At 33.1% G+C, this 17,559-nt stretch overlaps 1 protein-coding gene across 2 annotated transcripts in view; it reads left to right on the top strand.

The window, feature by feature from the left end:
- The window catches only part of LOC121381864 (cytoskeleton-associated protein 5-like), a 200,247-nt gene that overhangs the window by 152,026 nt on the left and 30,662 nt on the right, over nt 1-17,559 (top strand). The window contains exons 35-40 of one of the 2 annotated variants that reach the window (XM_041511241.1): nt 2,585-2,705; nt 3,859-4,038; nt 4,918-5,105; nt 12,998-13,073; nt 15,558-15,740; nt 16,717-16,906. In XM_041511241.1, coding sequence (XP_041367175.1) covers nt 2,585-2,705; nt 3,859-4,038; nt 4,918-5,105; nt 12,998-13,073; nt 15,558-15,740; nt 16,717-16,779 — 811 coding nt within the window. In that variant the 3' untranslated portion in view covers nt 16,780-16,906. Of the gene's footprint in view, nt 1-2,584; nt 2,706-3,858; nt 4,039-4,917; nt 5,106-12,997; nt 13,074-15,557; nt 15,741-16,716; nt 16,907-17,559 lie in introns of those variants that run through there. The other variant, XM_041511240.1, reaches the window with a different exon arrangement.

The following is a 17,559-nucleotide window of genomic DNA, read 5'->3' as shown; positions in this document are numbered from 1 at the left end:
GCTAAATTATTTAGAACTAACGCTGTAATTGGGGTGAGGGGGGGGGGGGGGGGGGGACTTTTACAGTTGACAACAATACAATGTTACCGATCAAAATAAGTCTGACAAATTACACAAATTTCCTAATTCATCGCTGATATCAAATCTGAACACTATTGTGTTGTTCAATTATTTTATTGATGATCAAAATTCATAAATTATATTTATAACCCTTTTGCTTAACACTTCTTTGACCCGTCCTTGTAATACATCAACTAAAATGGCAGCTGTCAAAAGTAAGTAATTCTATAATGAATGCCAGCGATTAATAAAATACCATATGCAACAAAACTGGCTAAGTATATCTGTGAGTAAAATTAATAATTTCTGTATAGTTATTTTGTCTGTTACTAAAACGTGTATCAAAAACATCACTAACAATACAGTCAGCAATGTTTACGGTTGACGACAGTCACTTTTCAGACCCACTGGCCTCGGTGGCGTCATGGTTAGGCCATCGGTCTACAGGCTGGTAGGTACTTGGTTCAGATCCCAGTTGAGGCATGGGATTTTTAATCCAGATACCAATCCAAACCCTGAGTGAGTGCTCCGCAAGCCTCAATGGATAGGTGTAAACCACTTGCACCGACCAGTGATCCATAACTGGTTCAACAAAGGCCATGTTTTGTGCTATCCTGCCTGTGGGAAACGCAAATAAAAGATTCCTTGCTGCCTGTTGTAAAAGAGTAGCTTATGTGGCAACAGCGGGTTTCCGCTAAAAAACTGTCAGAATGACCATATGTTTGACATCCAATAGCCGATGATAAGATAAAAAAATCAATGTGCTATATTGGCGTCGTTAAATAAAACAAACTTTACTTTTTACTTTTCAGACCCTTGTTTTGGCTTCATCAGTAGCGGATCCAGGAGGGGTCTGGACCCCCACCTTTTTTAAAACCGCCCCTAACCTTTAAGGGGAAACATAATTATATTAACTATTCTAAATGCTTAAATAATAAAAATATCACATTTGGACTCCCCATCCTTCCAGATTTGGACCCCATTTCAGAAATCCCTGCATCTGTGCCGTTTTTTTATACACAATAAATAAAACCAGGGGTGGGGAAAAATCACAGCGAAAAATAAAACAAATTGTATATATTTTACATAATGGAATAAATAATATTACAAAAAGGAATGAAAGTTATGAATTTTAAGTCCCATATATGTATAAAAAGTATTCAGTACTGTGTCCTGAAAATTAATAAAAGATGACAGCTTGAGCTAGCACATGCTTAGACAAAACAATTAATAGCGTTGTCTCTGATTGGATGACATTTGACCTCTACTGACTCTAGAGTTTGCCGGTGTAGCTACCGTATTTTCCCGTGTATTATGCGCACTTTTTTTCCAGAAAATACAGGTTAAAAATGGGGGTGCACACTATACATAGCAATAGAAAAAATATCTTTTAAAAATGTCCAGCGATCACCCATGAAAAATCGCCGATCGGTAGTTTACGGTACTTTACAGGTTATTGACAGTGTTCATTACAACGAAACGCCAAAACCCTCTTAAAAAACGTTTTTCACTTGTGATGATTGTAATAAATGCAAAATAAATCTACAAAAGTATCCATACCTCGCTAAAAAGTACACAAAAATTACAAAACTGGACCGTAAATATTTTTAATTTCCACGAGATTTAATTCGGCCATTTCCGGCAAACCGGAAATATACCACACTATTATAAATTTAGAAATCTCGCGCATTCACGTTAGCCACGAGAACGAAATGTAATATGCTATATTTTTGTTTTCATATATTTATTAGTAATTTACAGTGTATGGGGTATATAACTGTTTTGATTTATGCACGTGTGAGTCTGTGACATGTAACTACGCAAGTACTAGCCTTTATTTAATGTGACATGTAGGTCTATGTACTCAAATACCTCACTTAAGTTTTGTTTCTTGAATATACCGCTTCTTTCGCTTTTTGTTAATTTTGGTGACGGGGAAAACGGTACATCTTGCATTCACTGTCGATTTTGTGGTTTAAAATAACGGTGCGCATTATATTGTGTTTTATGTTTTTTTTTCTTGGAATAAACGTTCAAAGTGGGGGGTGCGCATTATACACCGATGCGCATAATACATGGGAAAATGCGGTATGCTGTTCACTCCCACTTGTAACAACAAAGGTGGAAACCTTTTTTTAAATTTTAAAGTCCTTTATAATTATTGAATACACTACATTGAACAGTCAACAATAAATACATTTATAGATTATTTCAGTATATTTTATGCTATTGACCACTATATATTTATTTATTCATTTTATTTATTTATTTATTATTTTAAATCATGCACAAGGCTGGTCCAATCATGTCAGGCTGGTCCAATTAACGGATTAGGAATTTGTTCCAATAATAGAAACTGACAGACCCACTGACAGCAAAACATTATTAACCGAATTAATAATCATTATGTTAATATCAAATGGGTTTATGACATGGATATTATGGGTGAGTTGTAGGATACATTAATGTATTAGCCACCTTTAAATTAACAAGCCAACATCTGACCTTGACATTTGTCTTTTAGTGCTCACCCATCGGCCACTATGAAACTGGTAGATTCCAAGGATGCATCTGCTACGATTGGCTTTGTACTTTCACAGATTACCAGTTCGGATATCAACATGTGCATTCAAGCTCTGACACAAGTTAGTGTGTGGTTTTTATTTGTTTTTTTGTTGTAATTATTGTTTGCATTTTGTATTAGCACTGGCAGTTTTTCTAATGTGTCACCATACTTGCAGAAAACACTGTAATAGTATATTGATAGTTGATATAATCCAATAAAATATGGAATTTGCTACTTTAACTGAAATGTGAAGAAACAGGTATACAATAAATAAGGTGTTTATGAATGGGAAGTGGAAGAAAACAGATTTTAATTTTGAAATTATATGGCTGTTCTTTTTTTCCTTTTTAACAAAGTCAATGTGTAACATATAGATACTACTTTTCCGACAGCAAGAGTGGTAATGGTGTCACATTTAGGTCCATTTTTACCAAATGTTTGACATCCAATAGCTGATGATTAATAAATCAATGTGTTATAATAGTGTCATTGCACAAAACAAACTTTTTAGGTCCATTTCTCACAAACTATAAATTTAAATAATTTATGGTTTTATCTTTCATTTTTTATCAATATGTGTTAAAATATAAATAAAATAGAAGTTATTACCAGAATGTTTTCCGGTATCGTCAGTATCATATATTAGGAATAAAATAGTATTATGCGAGCCTCTGGTGAGCATAATTCATTATTTTTATTCCCGATATATGATATTGACGATACTGAAACACATGAGGGTAATAATCTCTTTATCATACAATCTCAAACTTAATCCATGTTTTGTAAACTGTACACGCAACTTTAATTCCAGTCCGCCATTACTAGATATTCAAATGACGTAAGAATATGTGGCACGGTGTCTTTTTGAATGGAAATGACGTCATTCTGGATGTCTTTACATCAAAATAAAATAGTGCTTAACGTTTTTTGTTTTTCTGAACGCTGGACAGCTTTCAGTGTAAACTTGCTATTGAAATGTTTTTATTTGATGACTATGAATGCATAAGTCAGTTATGGAGTGTCTCCCTAGTACGTTTGCTTAAATTTCAATAATCCTAGTGCCGTGACCTAGATCAATTTACATCTACCGAAGCACGTGAGACGTTAATCCATGAAATTCTTATTTTCAATAAAAATAAACATACTTTTATCAGCCATGGATTAAATTTGAAGTTTAATGCATTTTAAAAATCAGGAAAACTATTATATTAATTATGGTCTTTGTTGTTTAGATTGATGAGGTTCTAAAGAATGAGGAACGAGCAGAGATCATGACAAATCACATGGACCAGTTATTAATGATGCTTGCTATGCAGTTCAAACTTGTTTACTCTACATTCATGGGTGATCCCTTGACTAACAAGGATGACATCATCAAACTGTACAAGTGTTTATTAGGAACTCTTCTTGCAGTAAGTTCTAGAAAAAAAGGTCTGTAGACATATACAGTTTGTTTTTAAATTATTATTATTATTTCTTTCTTATTTAAAGAAAATGCCACAAACATTTAACACAGAGACAAAGAATTTTTTTGTTTTTGGACATTACAAACATAGATGATGATGAGCTATCTCAGTATCACCCGAGCCCGGGGTATACGGAACCTTCAGTGCATGCCAGGTAATTATCCTCCATGTGGGGTCATACACCCAAGAGACACACACACATAATCCCACCCGTGAAGTGGGTGAAACTTGGTGTCTGTGGCCTTTGTACCCATTGAGCCTAACGGTGCTCTTACTCTGGGTTGGAGCCGGTATTGGCATTAAAAATCCCCCATGGTCACCATTCACAAAATACAAATCAGCACTTGATCATATTTGATTGGCACTAATAATTGCTAAATAATGTTTCACTTGCTTCACAAAATATATAAAATCACATGTCTTAATTCCTGTGTCTGAAATTATGATCTGTGCATATTTTCCTTTTCATTTCTGGTTGGATTTGTGTGTGTGTGTGTGTGTGTGTGTGTGTGTGTGTGTGTGTGTGTGTGAATGTCACTTAATCAAATTCAGTATTCCATTTACATAACTATTCTGATTATAATGGGGTCAGGTAAGTAACTATGTTTAAAATCTGATCAGTGGTGATCTGGTTTCATCTACCCTGGCCCCTTTCCAAATAAACATCATTGGTGTCATTTAGCTTTAACAGCTGTTGATTTAATCTGATGTTTAAATGTTGAATTACCTATATTGTTTTCTTTGTAAGAAATTGTACAGAATGGATAAATCTTCTGTATATAACCTTGTTGATATTCCTTACTGAACCTGTTGATTTGTTTGCAGGCTTTAAATATTCCATCCCTAGCAAAAGCTGCATCGAAGGATATCCTGAAGGATGTGTTACACTCTCTGATTACTATGATACTTGACAATCGTCTGGAAGAGTTTGAAGAAGGACCACAAGTGATTCGCTCTGTTAATGTCACGGTGGTCACTGTTATAGAAAAGTCGGACCACACCAATGTTATGAGGTATAAACACTAGATTACAGAGTATTTATTTTGACTTTCAATTAAACGGTTCAGCACATTAGAAAGTTGGCTGATGCATTACTAGTTCATTCACCACTTTGTCCATTTTGTTTGTGCTATTTTGAGTGATAAATTAAAAAATATGGTGACACCAGAGAGAAACATTTTCCGGATTTATCAGGAATTCTGGATTTTTACTAATTAGTACAATATTTCTGGGTTTTCTGTCTCAAATTTTCCATATTTATCATCCAAAACTTACAATATGATTTGCCATTTTGGTTTCAGGTGACACTTTGCATATTTCGAATAGGGGTCACCATATTAGATCTTTGTGCATTTTCTTGGTGGTTTTCTGTATTGAAAATGTTTCCTCGTGAAAATTGTTGAAAGTTACTGATTGCAAAAACTAGATTTTCCTGCATCAACTGATACCTTTGTGATAGTACAGCCTCAGGGTCATTCCACTTCAAATCAACAAATGCCTCATGCACTTTGGTTTCAGATTCACTTGAAATTTGTATCAAATATTCTCCAGTAATCTACATGAATAAATCTGAAATATGGGCTCTGTATTCTAAATAGTTTTTGAGAAATGGTTATTTTGCTAGCCATTGTACATGTAGATTTAAATTTAAATTTAGATTTTTATCCTATGTTTCAAGTCCCATTATCCAGCAAATAATGTACAGAGAAACATAACATTATGTATGAGCACTAAAAAGTTTATAAATATCTGATATATAGCAGACCGGTAGTTTTGACTGGTAATACTGAATACTTAGAGGCATTGAAAAAAGAAAGAAAGAAATGTTTTATTTAACGACGCACTCAGCACATTTTATTTACGGTTATATGGCGTCGGACATGGTTACGGACCACACAGATACTGAGAGAGGAAACCCACTGTTGCGTTTTCATGGGCTACTCTTTTCGATTTGCAGCAAGGGATCTTTTATATGCACCATCCTACAGACAGGGTAGTACATACCACGGCCTTTGATATACCAGTCGTGGTGCACTGGCTGGAACGAGAAATAGCCCAATGGGCCCACCGACGGGGATCGATCCCAGACCGACCGTGCATCGAGCGAGCGCTTTACCACTGGGCTACGTCTCGCCCCTAGAGACATTGAAGTCACAACTGAAAAATCATTAAAATTTCAATTTATCTTACGAGCAGCCATTTTTAGACACTAAAACATTTATCTTATATTCATTACACACATTAAAAAAAAACATTCTCTGCGAAGTCCATCCCATTTGCTATATAAATCTTAAATATTACAGCTGTGTGATAGTTAATTATGGAACAACCTTCTGAAATCTGACAAAAGTTATTGTAGGGCAATTTTCAATGTAAATCAAAAAATGTGGGTATACTTTAAAAATCCCAAAACTGGTTTCGTTTTATAGCTAATAGTATATAGTTTATGTGTACCAAATTTCACTATCCATATAGAATTCCTTAGGAAATTTATTTTTCAGTTAGGCATGATTTTAGCACTCACGAACCATTCGTAAGTGCATAACCATTTTGCTATTATTACAATGTTAACTCTTTCCTTCCCATTCTCAACTGCAGTCGAGACGCACAAAACTAATGTAAAAACTAATTCTCGACTGTAGTCTAGATGCAACCGGTCTTCGTAAACGGTCTTCGTAAACCCAGCTGTCAACTTTCACAGGAGTTATCTATCTTGATTTTTTGAACAGTAGAACACAGTAGAATGACAATCAAACACGTTGATTTTGTTGACTGGTATTCGTATTTAAGTTATAGCAATTTTGAAAGGAAAACAAAAAATTGTCTAAATTTGTATAAACGTTATTGATGACGTAACGTGCACATGGTTTCAATTTCTGGCTATTTGTATAATTATTTCTTTTAAAACATGTTGGACATTATTATTTAATGAAAACTGAAGATTTGTAAAGGATGTATCGCTGAAAATAACTGGTAATACAGAGTTTGAAGTAGATGATGGATGGATTACTTGTCGATTGAAAGTGAAAATAAACTGTCATAAACAATGACTTCGTGGTTCGTGATCGTATGGTTTAAAAAAAATATTTAAAAAAAAATTAATAAGTTCTCTAAATTTTATTTTGGTAATTAGACTCAGTAATATGTCCTCTAAACTATGACACACATCAAAATAGTGTTAAATTAGTTGGGTTTTTTTACAGTTTGAGGTTGAATAATGTAAGTTGAAAATTCCACATTTCACGTTGGAAACGTGGGTCAGTGATGACGTTTTCTGGTTGTAAAGCTGGAGGGATAAGAGTTAATGTATTTATTGATTTTAAGACTGCTGACATTTCAATACTATTGATTATGTACATGTATGTACAATCGGACCTCATTACAATGACCATGTTTATCTCTTTACCGTTTTCTATATCAAATTTGCCATTGTATCTCCTTTGCCTAATTACATACGGAAAAATACTGGTTAATATTAGTTATTATAAGTTTGTAATTAAACAGAAAACCAAATAGCATTTAAATAATTAATGCCTTGTAATTATTATAAAAAACAAAACAAATTATGTATATTACTATGTTTTTAAGCAGCATTAAATTGATTAAATCTCTTAATTAATAGACCTACAACAATGTGCTTATGTGGTGTTACTAAAGGATATACTTCATCATGTGAACATTTCCTAATACTGTAAATCAGCAAATGCTAGAGAGCATAAAATGTTACTGAATTTAGCCAGGTCATACAAGATGCTAATATTTCATGACACTAAATTTAAAGAGCCAACAGACTATTCTCAAAACCTTTGTGCTATTGTTTTGTCTGTGATTAATTGAACTCCAAACAATAGTTATTTGCTATTGATTAAACCGAAAGGATAGCAAAAAACTTTTTTTATTTATACAGTGATTGTGGTGGATTTTACAGAGAAAAAAGTTAAATGTGTGTAATGAATGTAAGACTTTTAATGTCTCAAAAATTGCTGCTCGTAAGATAAAATGGCATTTAAAAAAAATTCAGTTGCTGGCATTTGACGAGCGCAATCGCGCCCAAACCCGTATTGTACCCATAAAACATCTTGCAGTGTGAAAAAATGCTCCCCTTAACAAATTTGCATTAAATTAATATTTGTTTGATGAAAAGTTATAAATGACAGTGAAACATGAACAGATATTAATTTGATTGTTTTATATTATTATCAGTTTTGGTGACATTTACATTTTAACAATTAAGTTATGCTAATTTCGGAGGAGAGCATTGACTCACAAAACAAAATTTAGGGGAGCTCCTTAAAGGAATGCTAAAGCAAGGCTTTTGGACTGGTGTGCATATTCAACGATACATAATGCACATTATTGCTTAATATCAACAAGTATAATCGTATAGTTAATTAATAAAATGGTTAAATGTGACGGCTATTATATATAACGGGCGCAGCCATTTTGTACCATCCCAGTGAATACGCCCTCTGGCGAGCTGGTGGTTACGTAATACCTAACATGTCACGTCAGGAATTAGTCTTCGAACTGAAGAAACAAAACATACCTGATTTTTGCGGATGCATCGCAATCTTCTGTAATAATATCTATCCCAGTAACACAGCAACGTGTATATGTGGTTTATTTTTCAATACAAAATAAACCACCATTGTCAAAGTGTTGAAATAACAGTATTATATTTTGTATATAAATTAACCCACGTACTGAAATAATAGTCGGAGTGTTTTCTTGCTTAATTGGTCTTTTCTTTCTGTGGCCTGTACCTGTAGTGGTTCTTGATTGGCAGGTGTATATTTAGATGGTCCCTAGACACACTAAAAAGATGTGCCTCTTTTATTAAGAACACAGGGTATTGTGTGATAACCTCAAATCGTAATGGACTTTACCAGCTTTATTACTGTAAGTAATTCTGTAAAACCCTTGATTAAGTAGACTTTCCCATATAAAATCACAAAACTGACCAAATACGTAGTCGCAGAGAAAAGAAAATTATCACTTGGGTATCGTGAGTGGTCGTTTTTGCTCGAACGTATCCTACCAATAGGCCTAATAATATGCATTTTTTCTTTGTATTTTTTAAAAGAAAAAATACTGTAACTCCATTTCGTCATATTGATGCAAATTGAAATATATTTAGTTAAATAGTTTATTATACTATCAAGTCATTTATGTTGTTTTACAAGTCAGATTGATGAAAGCGAAGCATCTTGTCATAATTTAGAGCATTTATTTACACTGTGCATAATAGAGAAGTTGGACCTGAGCTGGCGTCACTTCGCCCCAAGCTATACCACCAGACGTCACAAAAACAAAACAAAATGGCTGCCCCCAATAAGCAAGAATAATCATGGTTTTTTATTTATTCTAAAATTACACGTTTTTCATTTGTTAAAGTGTCAGTATGTGTTGGTGGTCCAGGTATGCATCTTTCCAACACATAAGGCTCTTGTTGGAGTTTAGTCTACCGTACGATTTTACAAATGGCAGTCACTGCTCTAGGCATTCAGTTTGACTACTCAGGGGTGCAGAAAGTACTCGCCAAATGCGAGTAAACATTCTGACGGACGATTTAAAAAATGCAACTACCAGTCCGACGGGCAGTCTATCTTTTTCTTACTGACTGTATTATAATTATTTTATTTTTTAAAAATTTATTATTATTATTATTATTATTTTATTTTTTTTGCATTGAATCCACGACTACGCATCAGTCATGCAAGAATTCCAAAAAATTCAAACAAACATTTTAGAATGATGTCAAAACGCACAATAATACATGTGCCACATTGATAATAAATGACTTAGAGTTCCGAACTGTGCAAGCGCGACATTCCGGAAATGGATTATAGCAAAAACGGAACCATGCCAAAACAGCCCCAAACGAAAATGGAACAAAATTGGACAAAATGGAACCTAGCGTTGATTGAAATAGCGACACTCCACAATCTATATATCTACAGGATATTATTTTTAGACATTACATTGAGGTGCCGTTATAGCCAAATTGGTTCCGTTTTTACCAACAAAATTGAAAAATGGTTCCGTTTTGATAGTGGTTCTGAGTTAGCCTAATTCCCAGGAAACAGGGCGTGTCAAAGGTCAGTAGTTGCTAAAAAATTAACGATTTGTTTACGTTAAAAGTATATTGCCGGTGTGTTTTGAATAGATTCTTCTGTTAGATACTTGCGGGATGTCACTTCAATTTTGTAAATCTATAGGAAAGCAGTGTGAATAACTTACCGGTAGTCTTGATCAGAATATTTCAACATGTATTGATTTGTCAATCAAGGTTTAGGGTCTGATTTTGTTCATTTGCCATGTGATGTTGATAACTTACCAAGTGTCCTTAAAGGTAGAGTAAACTCAAACAAGAGATTTATGTGTTGGAAAGATGCATACCCGGACCACCAATACATACTGACACTTAAAAAACATGATTATTTCTGCTAACTGGGGGCAGCCATTTTGTTTTGTTTTTGTGACGTCCAGTGGTATAGCTTGGGGCGAAGTGACGTCAGCTCAGGTCCAACTTCTCTATTATGCACACGGTAAACAAACACTCTAATTTATGACAAAGCATTTCGCTTTCATTAACCTGACTTGTAAAACAACATAAATAACTTGATAGTATAATAAATTATTTAACTAAATAGGCTGGCAGACTAGTAGAAATTCTGGCGGGCTAGTAAATTTTAGTTGGTTCTGGTCCGGCGGGCTAGTGAAATATTTTCCATTTCTGCACCCCTGACTACTGGAAACTACCAGTCTGCTATATATCAGACCTTCAAAATCTTCTGAGTGCTCATGTCTCTGTTAGCATTATTTCCGGAGATAATGGGACTTGAAATGTAGCACAAAAATGTCCATTTCTGAGCTAAATTTAACACCTACCACAGTGTCACTGTCAGTGAGCAAAATTACTATTTCTCAAAAACTATCCGGGATTTATTTGTGTGTATGACTGAGGAATATTTTAGACAACTTTAAAGTGAATCTGAGACCGAAATGCCTGCGCAGCCTTACAAAATGGTTGATTTGAGATTGACTGACTAACCTTTGTGAAACAGAAAGGAAATAGCAAATGAAGATCAGTTGTCAATGAATATGTGTTTACCAGTTGTTACTAGGGATGGGACAATTATTCTATGTTACCGAAAACCGCGGTTTTAGGCTCATGGTTCGGTGCACCGTTTTCCAATGTGCAAATTGCAGTTCCTTTCGATTTTTTTTTTTAAATGGTACATGTATAAACATTTCCGCACCTTGCTGGTAATCTCAATGACCCGTACAGTATTTCATCCAATCACAGCATTCGATTCCCTTAAACCTGACATGTTTGCATGGGCGATAGGTGTCGTTCGGATCCTGCACAGAATCCGCAAATTGTAACATCCCAAAATAGGGTCTGACCTCAGTCATTAATATCCAAGAGAATAAACATTTTGAGTATGTTTCGTCCCAGTTGTCAAAATTGAAAAAAGTAAAGACATCTTAACTTCAAGAATAATAAAAAAAATATAAAAAATTCCCTCATATTAATTTAAAACAATTCAACATTGCTAATTTTCGTAAGTTTTTATGGGGACTAAATCGTCCGCAGATACAGGGCCCATGCTTATAAAACTTTTAAAGAGTCCAGACTCATTCTCTAATGATGTCACACACATACAATTTGTATGGTATTGCCATGATGTTCACGTCTCGGAATCTATTAGTCTCGAGTCTAGTCTCTAAAAGTTTTATAAGCACCAGGCCTGAACTACAATGTACACAAACTACTTTGCAAAAAAAAATTCTTTTTCTTTTTAAAATAAATCTTTGCAGATTTCATTTTTTTCACTTTCAGTATGAGGAAAAAAATAATAATAACTAGTTAAATAATTCACTATTATATATTATGTGCATGTACTTGTGTTTGTTTATTTATTTTTTAATCAGTGATACCTTTTTATGTAACTTGTGTTGAGTTAAATAATCAACAGTAGGCCTATATATTATGTATTTGTGCTTATATCAAGTAATCCATACTTTAAAAAAATATATATACTTTTCATTAAAAGAAATATATACTTCTCATCAAAGATTTGACATCAAAATAATAATAAACATTACAGAAATATGTCTTGACATATATCTTTATTTTTAGACTTCTATAATGTGTACATGACATCCATATATTATGTACTCCAGAATGCATCTAAAGACAACTGAATAAAAAAATTAAAAAAAATAATAATAAAAAGAGGAGAGACTATTCCTAGCATTCTCGCCCCAAAATTATTTTGCCAACCCTCTGAACTCAAATCCTGGGGGACACAGTGCCCAAGTATCCCAGACTCACACGCTAACATGGTATGGTAAAAATGCAATTTTTGTTTTCTAATTAGATATAATTTTATATTTACAATTATTTTACAAATGACCATTAAAAATAAAATGTCTTGCTCTTAAAATAGTTTCTGAAAATGTATGTATGATGATAATTGGCGTACTTGTACTACTTGTGAAAAGTATCGCGAATAAATCAAACCATGAATAAATCGAAACGTGGACCAAAAACCGAAAATAGAACCGAAAAAGAAAGAAAACCCAAACCATCCCATCCCTAGTTGTTACTGTAAGCTGTCTATATAGTCCTTCCCACATACTAAGGAATTTACTATAAGTTATTTACTTTTATAAATTTCAAACAAGCATATTATTATTTTTTTTTTCTAAAACACTTTAACTTTTCTTTTTATGTCAAACCAAACTCAAATTATTTACAAAACTCTTTTTGTAGGAGGTTGGAGTGGACTGTAGGGATGTTTCGGTTGTGGTTTTTTAAATTGTTTTATTTTTATTTTTGGTGAGGTTTGGAGGTTGTTGTGCTATAATTCTTTGGGTAACTTTTGTTGTATTTCAGTGCACTCATTCGACTGTTGCAAGATTGTGTAAACAACGAAACATGTTCAAACAAGTTTCTTGAACTTGTTATGAAGGTAGGCACTTCCATATTTCTTTAAAGGAGAGGACAATTAAGGTATTTGGCCTGGTATGCATATTCAACGATATATAATGCACATTATTGCTTAATATCAACACGTATAATCGTATAGTTAATTAATAAAACGGTTAAATGTAACGGCTATTATATATAACGGGCGCAGCCATTTTGTACCATCTCAGTGAGTACGCCCTCTGGCGAGCTGGTGGTTACATAATACTTAACGCGTAACGTCAGGAATAAGCCTTAGAACTAGAGAAACACAATCTACCTGGTTTTTGCGAGATGATAAATAGTCATACATTGCAATGTTCTGTAATAATACACATCCCAGTAAGCCAGCAATAAGTATATCCAGCACTATATATATTATTTTTCAATACAAAATAAAATACCATTGTCAAAGTGGCTACACAACAAGTCGAAACAATTAACAATGTTTTGCCCATGCATTAACCTACGTACTGAAATGATACACGGAGTGCTTTTTTAGTTAATTGGTCTATGCTGTTAGTTGCTTCTACCTGTGATTCCTGATTGGCAGGTGTGTATTTGATTGGTAACCAGACGAGCCAATTAATTGACGCTGTCTAGACAAAAATACATACCAGTATTGCTATGAGTACATGTAGTGCAATGTGAGGAGTATTTGACCACACTATAGATCGTGGGGTGCTACGAGTACATGTAGTGCAATATGAGACGTATTTGACCACAATATAGATCTTGGGGTTCTATGAGTACATGTAGTGATGTGAGGAGTATTTGACCACACTATAGATCTTGGGGTGCTACGAGTAATAATCCACTATTATATATTATGTGCATGTACTTGTGCTTCAGCGATACCTTTTTATGTAACTTGTGTTGAGTTAAAAACCCAACAGTAGGCCTATATATTATGTATTTGTGCTTATATCAAATAATCCATACTTTAAAAAATATATATATACTTTTCATCAAAAAAAATATATACTTCTCATCAAAGATTTGACATTATCAAAATAATAATAAACATTACAGAAATATGTCCTGATATATATCTTTCTTTTAGACTTCTATAATGTGTACAAGACACCTATATATTATGTACTCCAGAATGCATCTAAAGACAACTGAATAATAATAATAATAAAATATGATAGAGACCCCTAGCATTCTCACCCCCAAATATTATTTTGCCAACTCTCTGAACTCAAATCCTGGGGAACACATTGCCCAGGTAACATGGTATTGTAAAAATGCAATTTTTGTTTTTTAGTCAAGATATATTTTTATATTTATAATTATTTTACAAATGACCAATAAAAATAAAATGTCTTGTTCTTAAATAGTTTATAAAAATGTATGTTAAGACTGCCTGTACCTTTTATTATATAAAAAAAATTGCCCTGTTGTATTTTTTCCCATTTTTAAAGACAAATGCTAAAATATCTACTAGCCCTTAATTAAAATTTGTTGAGTATAGAAAAATCAGATATACTGAACCATATTTGAATAATGCTGCCTCCATATGTTAAATACAGTGCAATTTTTAATAATAAAAGGTTCAGGCATTCCAAAGTGTATATAAATATAGACAATAATGCATTTCAAGCATTGCTTAAATTTTGCTGATGAGTATATCATTTTATTATATAAATAGCAATGAAATATATAGATCTACGGAAACCATAAAAGTCATATCCTGTGAAAAGTCATATTTTCACTGTATTTTAGTATTTACTTTTTTGTAAAAGTGCATGATTAAATTATCTCCCTTTGTCTCTGTTCTTCGTATTTAAATTTGATGATTACCAATGCATCTGATCGTATTTGAAAAATAAAAAATGTAATTTAAACAGCTGTACCTATATGCCTCTATATGCCTCTATATCATACAGCATTTTGCTTTGTTATTTTATTTGTTAATATGAACATCTTGTACAGGATGAATATCATCCATTTTGGCCTTTATATTTGCTAACAAATTTCCATATCGTATTTATTGCTGCAGACAAGCAGATATGGAATTGATATATATATATAATGGGGTATTTAAGAAATCGGGGTGGCGTGGGGGGTAGGATTTTGGTGTCTGGCCCATGGACTAATATAAAGGTACTTACTGTCAATGTTATTTCAGAAATAGATCATAGCTTTGTTTATGAACTTTACTCAGATCAAAGCACACTTGGTGTCACAAAATTATTTATGTCGGAGGGGCATAACAAATGTATTACTTTATAGATTGGTTGTAATATGTGACACTTTTTAAGCAAATTCTATTATCTATGTGACACTTTTTAAGCAAATGCTATTATCTATTTCCTAGTCTGAAATATGTTTAGTATACACATATTATTTCATAAATATGCTTCATTACTTTTGAGTTTTTTTTTCTCCAGATTTTAAGATGTAGGACTTAACTTTGACCAGTTTAGCATTGATCTAGGGTATATGTTTAGGGTGATGACTGTTTATTTCATTTGTATTTCAGTGCTTGTGGAAAATGATGAGACTTCTTCCTGACATTGTGAACACATTGAATCTGGACCACATCCTCATGGATTGTAACTCATTCCTGCTGATGTATCCATCTTCCAGAAATAAGGGTTCCGATCTTACCATCAGGACCATGAACACTATTTTACATTCCTTAGCAAAATTAAAAGGAAACAAGGTAAAAATATTTAATGTTTCAAAAGGAAACATATTTATGAATAATACATGTAAATGTGATATAAGTTCTTAATTGAAACAAAGTATTAATAAAAGTTTCTAAACAACAATGAGTACACACTTTTAATTTTTGGGTTGCATCCAACACATTATGTGAGTCAATAGGATAGAAGTTTTTTCCTCGACCATCCGGCCAACTGACTGACATCAACTTTTGGCAAACATTTACAAAATGGTTTGAAACGAAAACTAAAAAAAACCCAATTAATATAAACATCTGTACTGTTTTACTTGGTAATCCAAATGAAAGTCTGCCACTGAATCAATCACTTGTAATAATTGAACAACATATATGCCCATGCAAATTTGCTAAAATAAAGCCCAATTTTTATGAAGTTGTTACTAGGATAAAAGTTTACATAAATATTGAAAAATATATTTACTCGGAAACTGACGACCGCTTCACAGATAAATGGGGTATTTTACAATTATGATATTGATTATTATATTAAATTAATTTTAAAGGTGTCTTTTTTATTATTTTGCTATGACAAAACTAGAACACAAATATAGACTCTAGAAATCCTTCCTTTTTTCTGTTATAACTGACTAAAGTGTGTATCCTCCATGAATTTTAGTAGTTACAAAAAAAACATTTGGCTAAAGTCTGGTTAGTTAAAGTGCATATATTAACACATTTCCAGTTCTAGTTTGGCCCCAGACATTCTATTCGGTTGGGATTATATTGTGTTGTATTTTGAGAATTTTATTTATTTTATAAGCATACCATATTTGACCAGAAATTAGCCCATGTCTTTTAATAAGCCCCCCTCCGTTTTGATAGCATTTAAGAAATTAGGCCCTCATTTGTAAATAAGCCCACCTCCAACTTCGTCACCTTATAAATAACACGAAAATGCAAGTTTGCTCAAAGTTCATTTAAAAGGTCATATCTCCTACAGATAACTCTATTCCAGATGGCACGACGATCGACAGGGTCCCAGAAACCTGGTTTGTCTCTGACTGGCTTCAGGTTATAAGTGACCAACTGAGTGACTTGAAATTATGTATCAGTTTGTTTTAACAGTAAAGTAATCTTTTAAATATCAGAATGTGTTTTGTTGCATTTTTCTTAATGTCTGTCTAATTGGGAAAAGTACATAAAAAAATTTGGGTGGCAAAGTTGAGTTTTTATGCGGCAAAGTGTACCCATGCACATGTTTTTATACAGTGTCAACACGGACGCATTGAGTATTATACAAAAGATATATTTATTACCTTTACTGTTAATGTGTTTTCCACCATATCTAAGTATATAAAATACTAGACCGCCCTGTGTAGGAATGTCCTGTATAGAGCCGTCATCATTATTTATTTATTTTTGATACTCACACACACGTTGTACATATGCACATATATATTTTATTGATTATTATCCACAATATACATATATTTTCTTTTTTATTACTGACTTCCCCCCTCATATCTCAGTACACATGTAGACAATCGTCAACTGGTAACAACTGGTAACCATTCACTGCAGCGTATACTGTGCCGAACCGTGCTGTGTAGGAATGTCCTGTACAGAGCCGTCATCACTATATATAAAAAAATTTAATACTCTCACACGCACACATTATATATATATTCTTTCTTTTTTTCAAGTATTATCCAAAATATACATAGATTTTCTTTATATACAAAATATATATTTATTCCCTCAATGTGTTTTCCACCATATCTAAGTATATAAAATACTAGACCGCCCTGTGTAGGAACGTTCTGTACAGAGCCGTCATCACTATATATATTTTTTAATA

This window comes from Gigantopelta aegis, chromosome 9 (genome assembly GCF_016097555.1).
Source record: "Gigantopelta aegis isolate Gae_Host chromosome 9, Gae_host_genome, whole genome shotgun sequence".
Taxonomy (NCBI): Eukaryota; Metazoa; Mollusca; class Gastropoda; order Neomphalida; family Peltospiridae; genus Gigantopelta; species Gigantopelta aegis.
The sequence above is the reverse complement of the archived record's forward strand: the minus strand, read 5'-3'. Positions and strand labels throughout refer to the sequence as shown.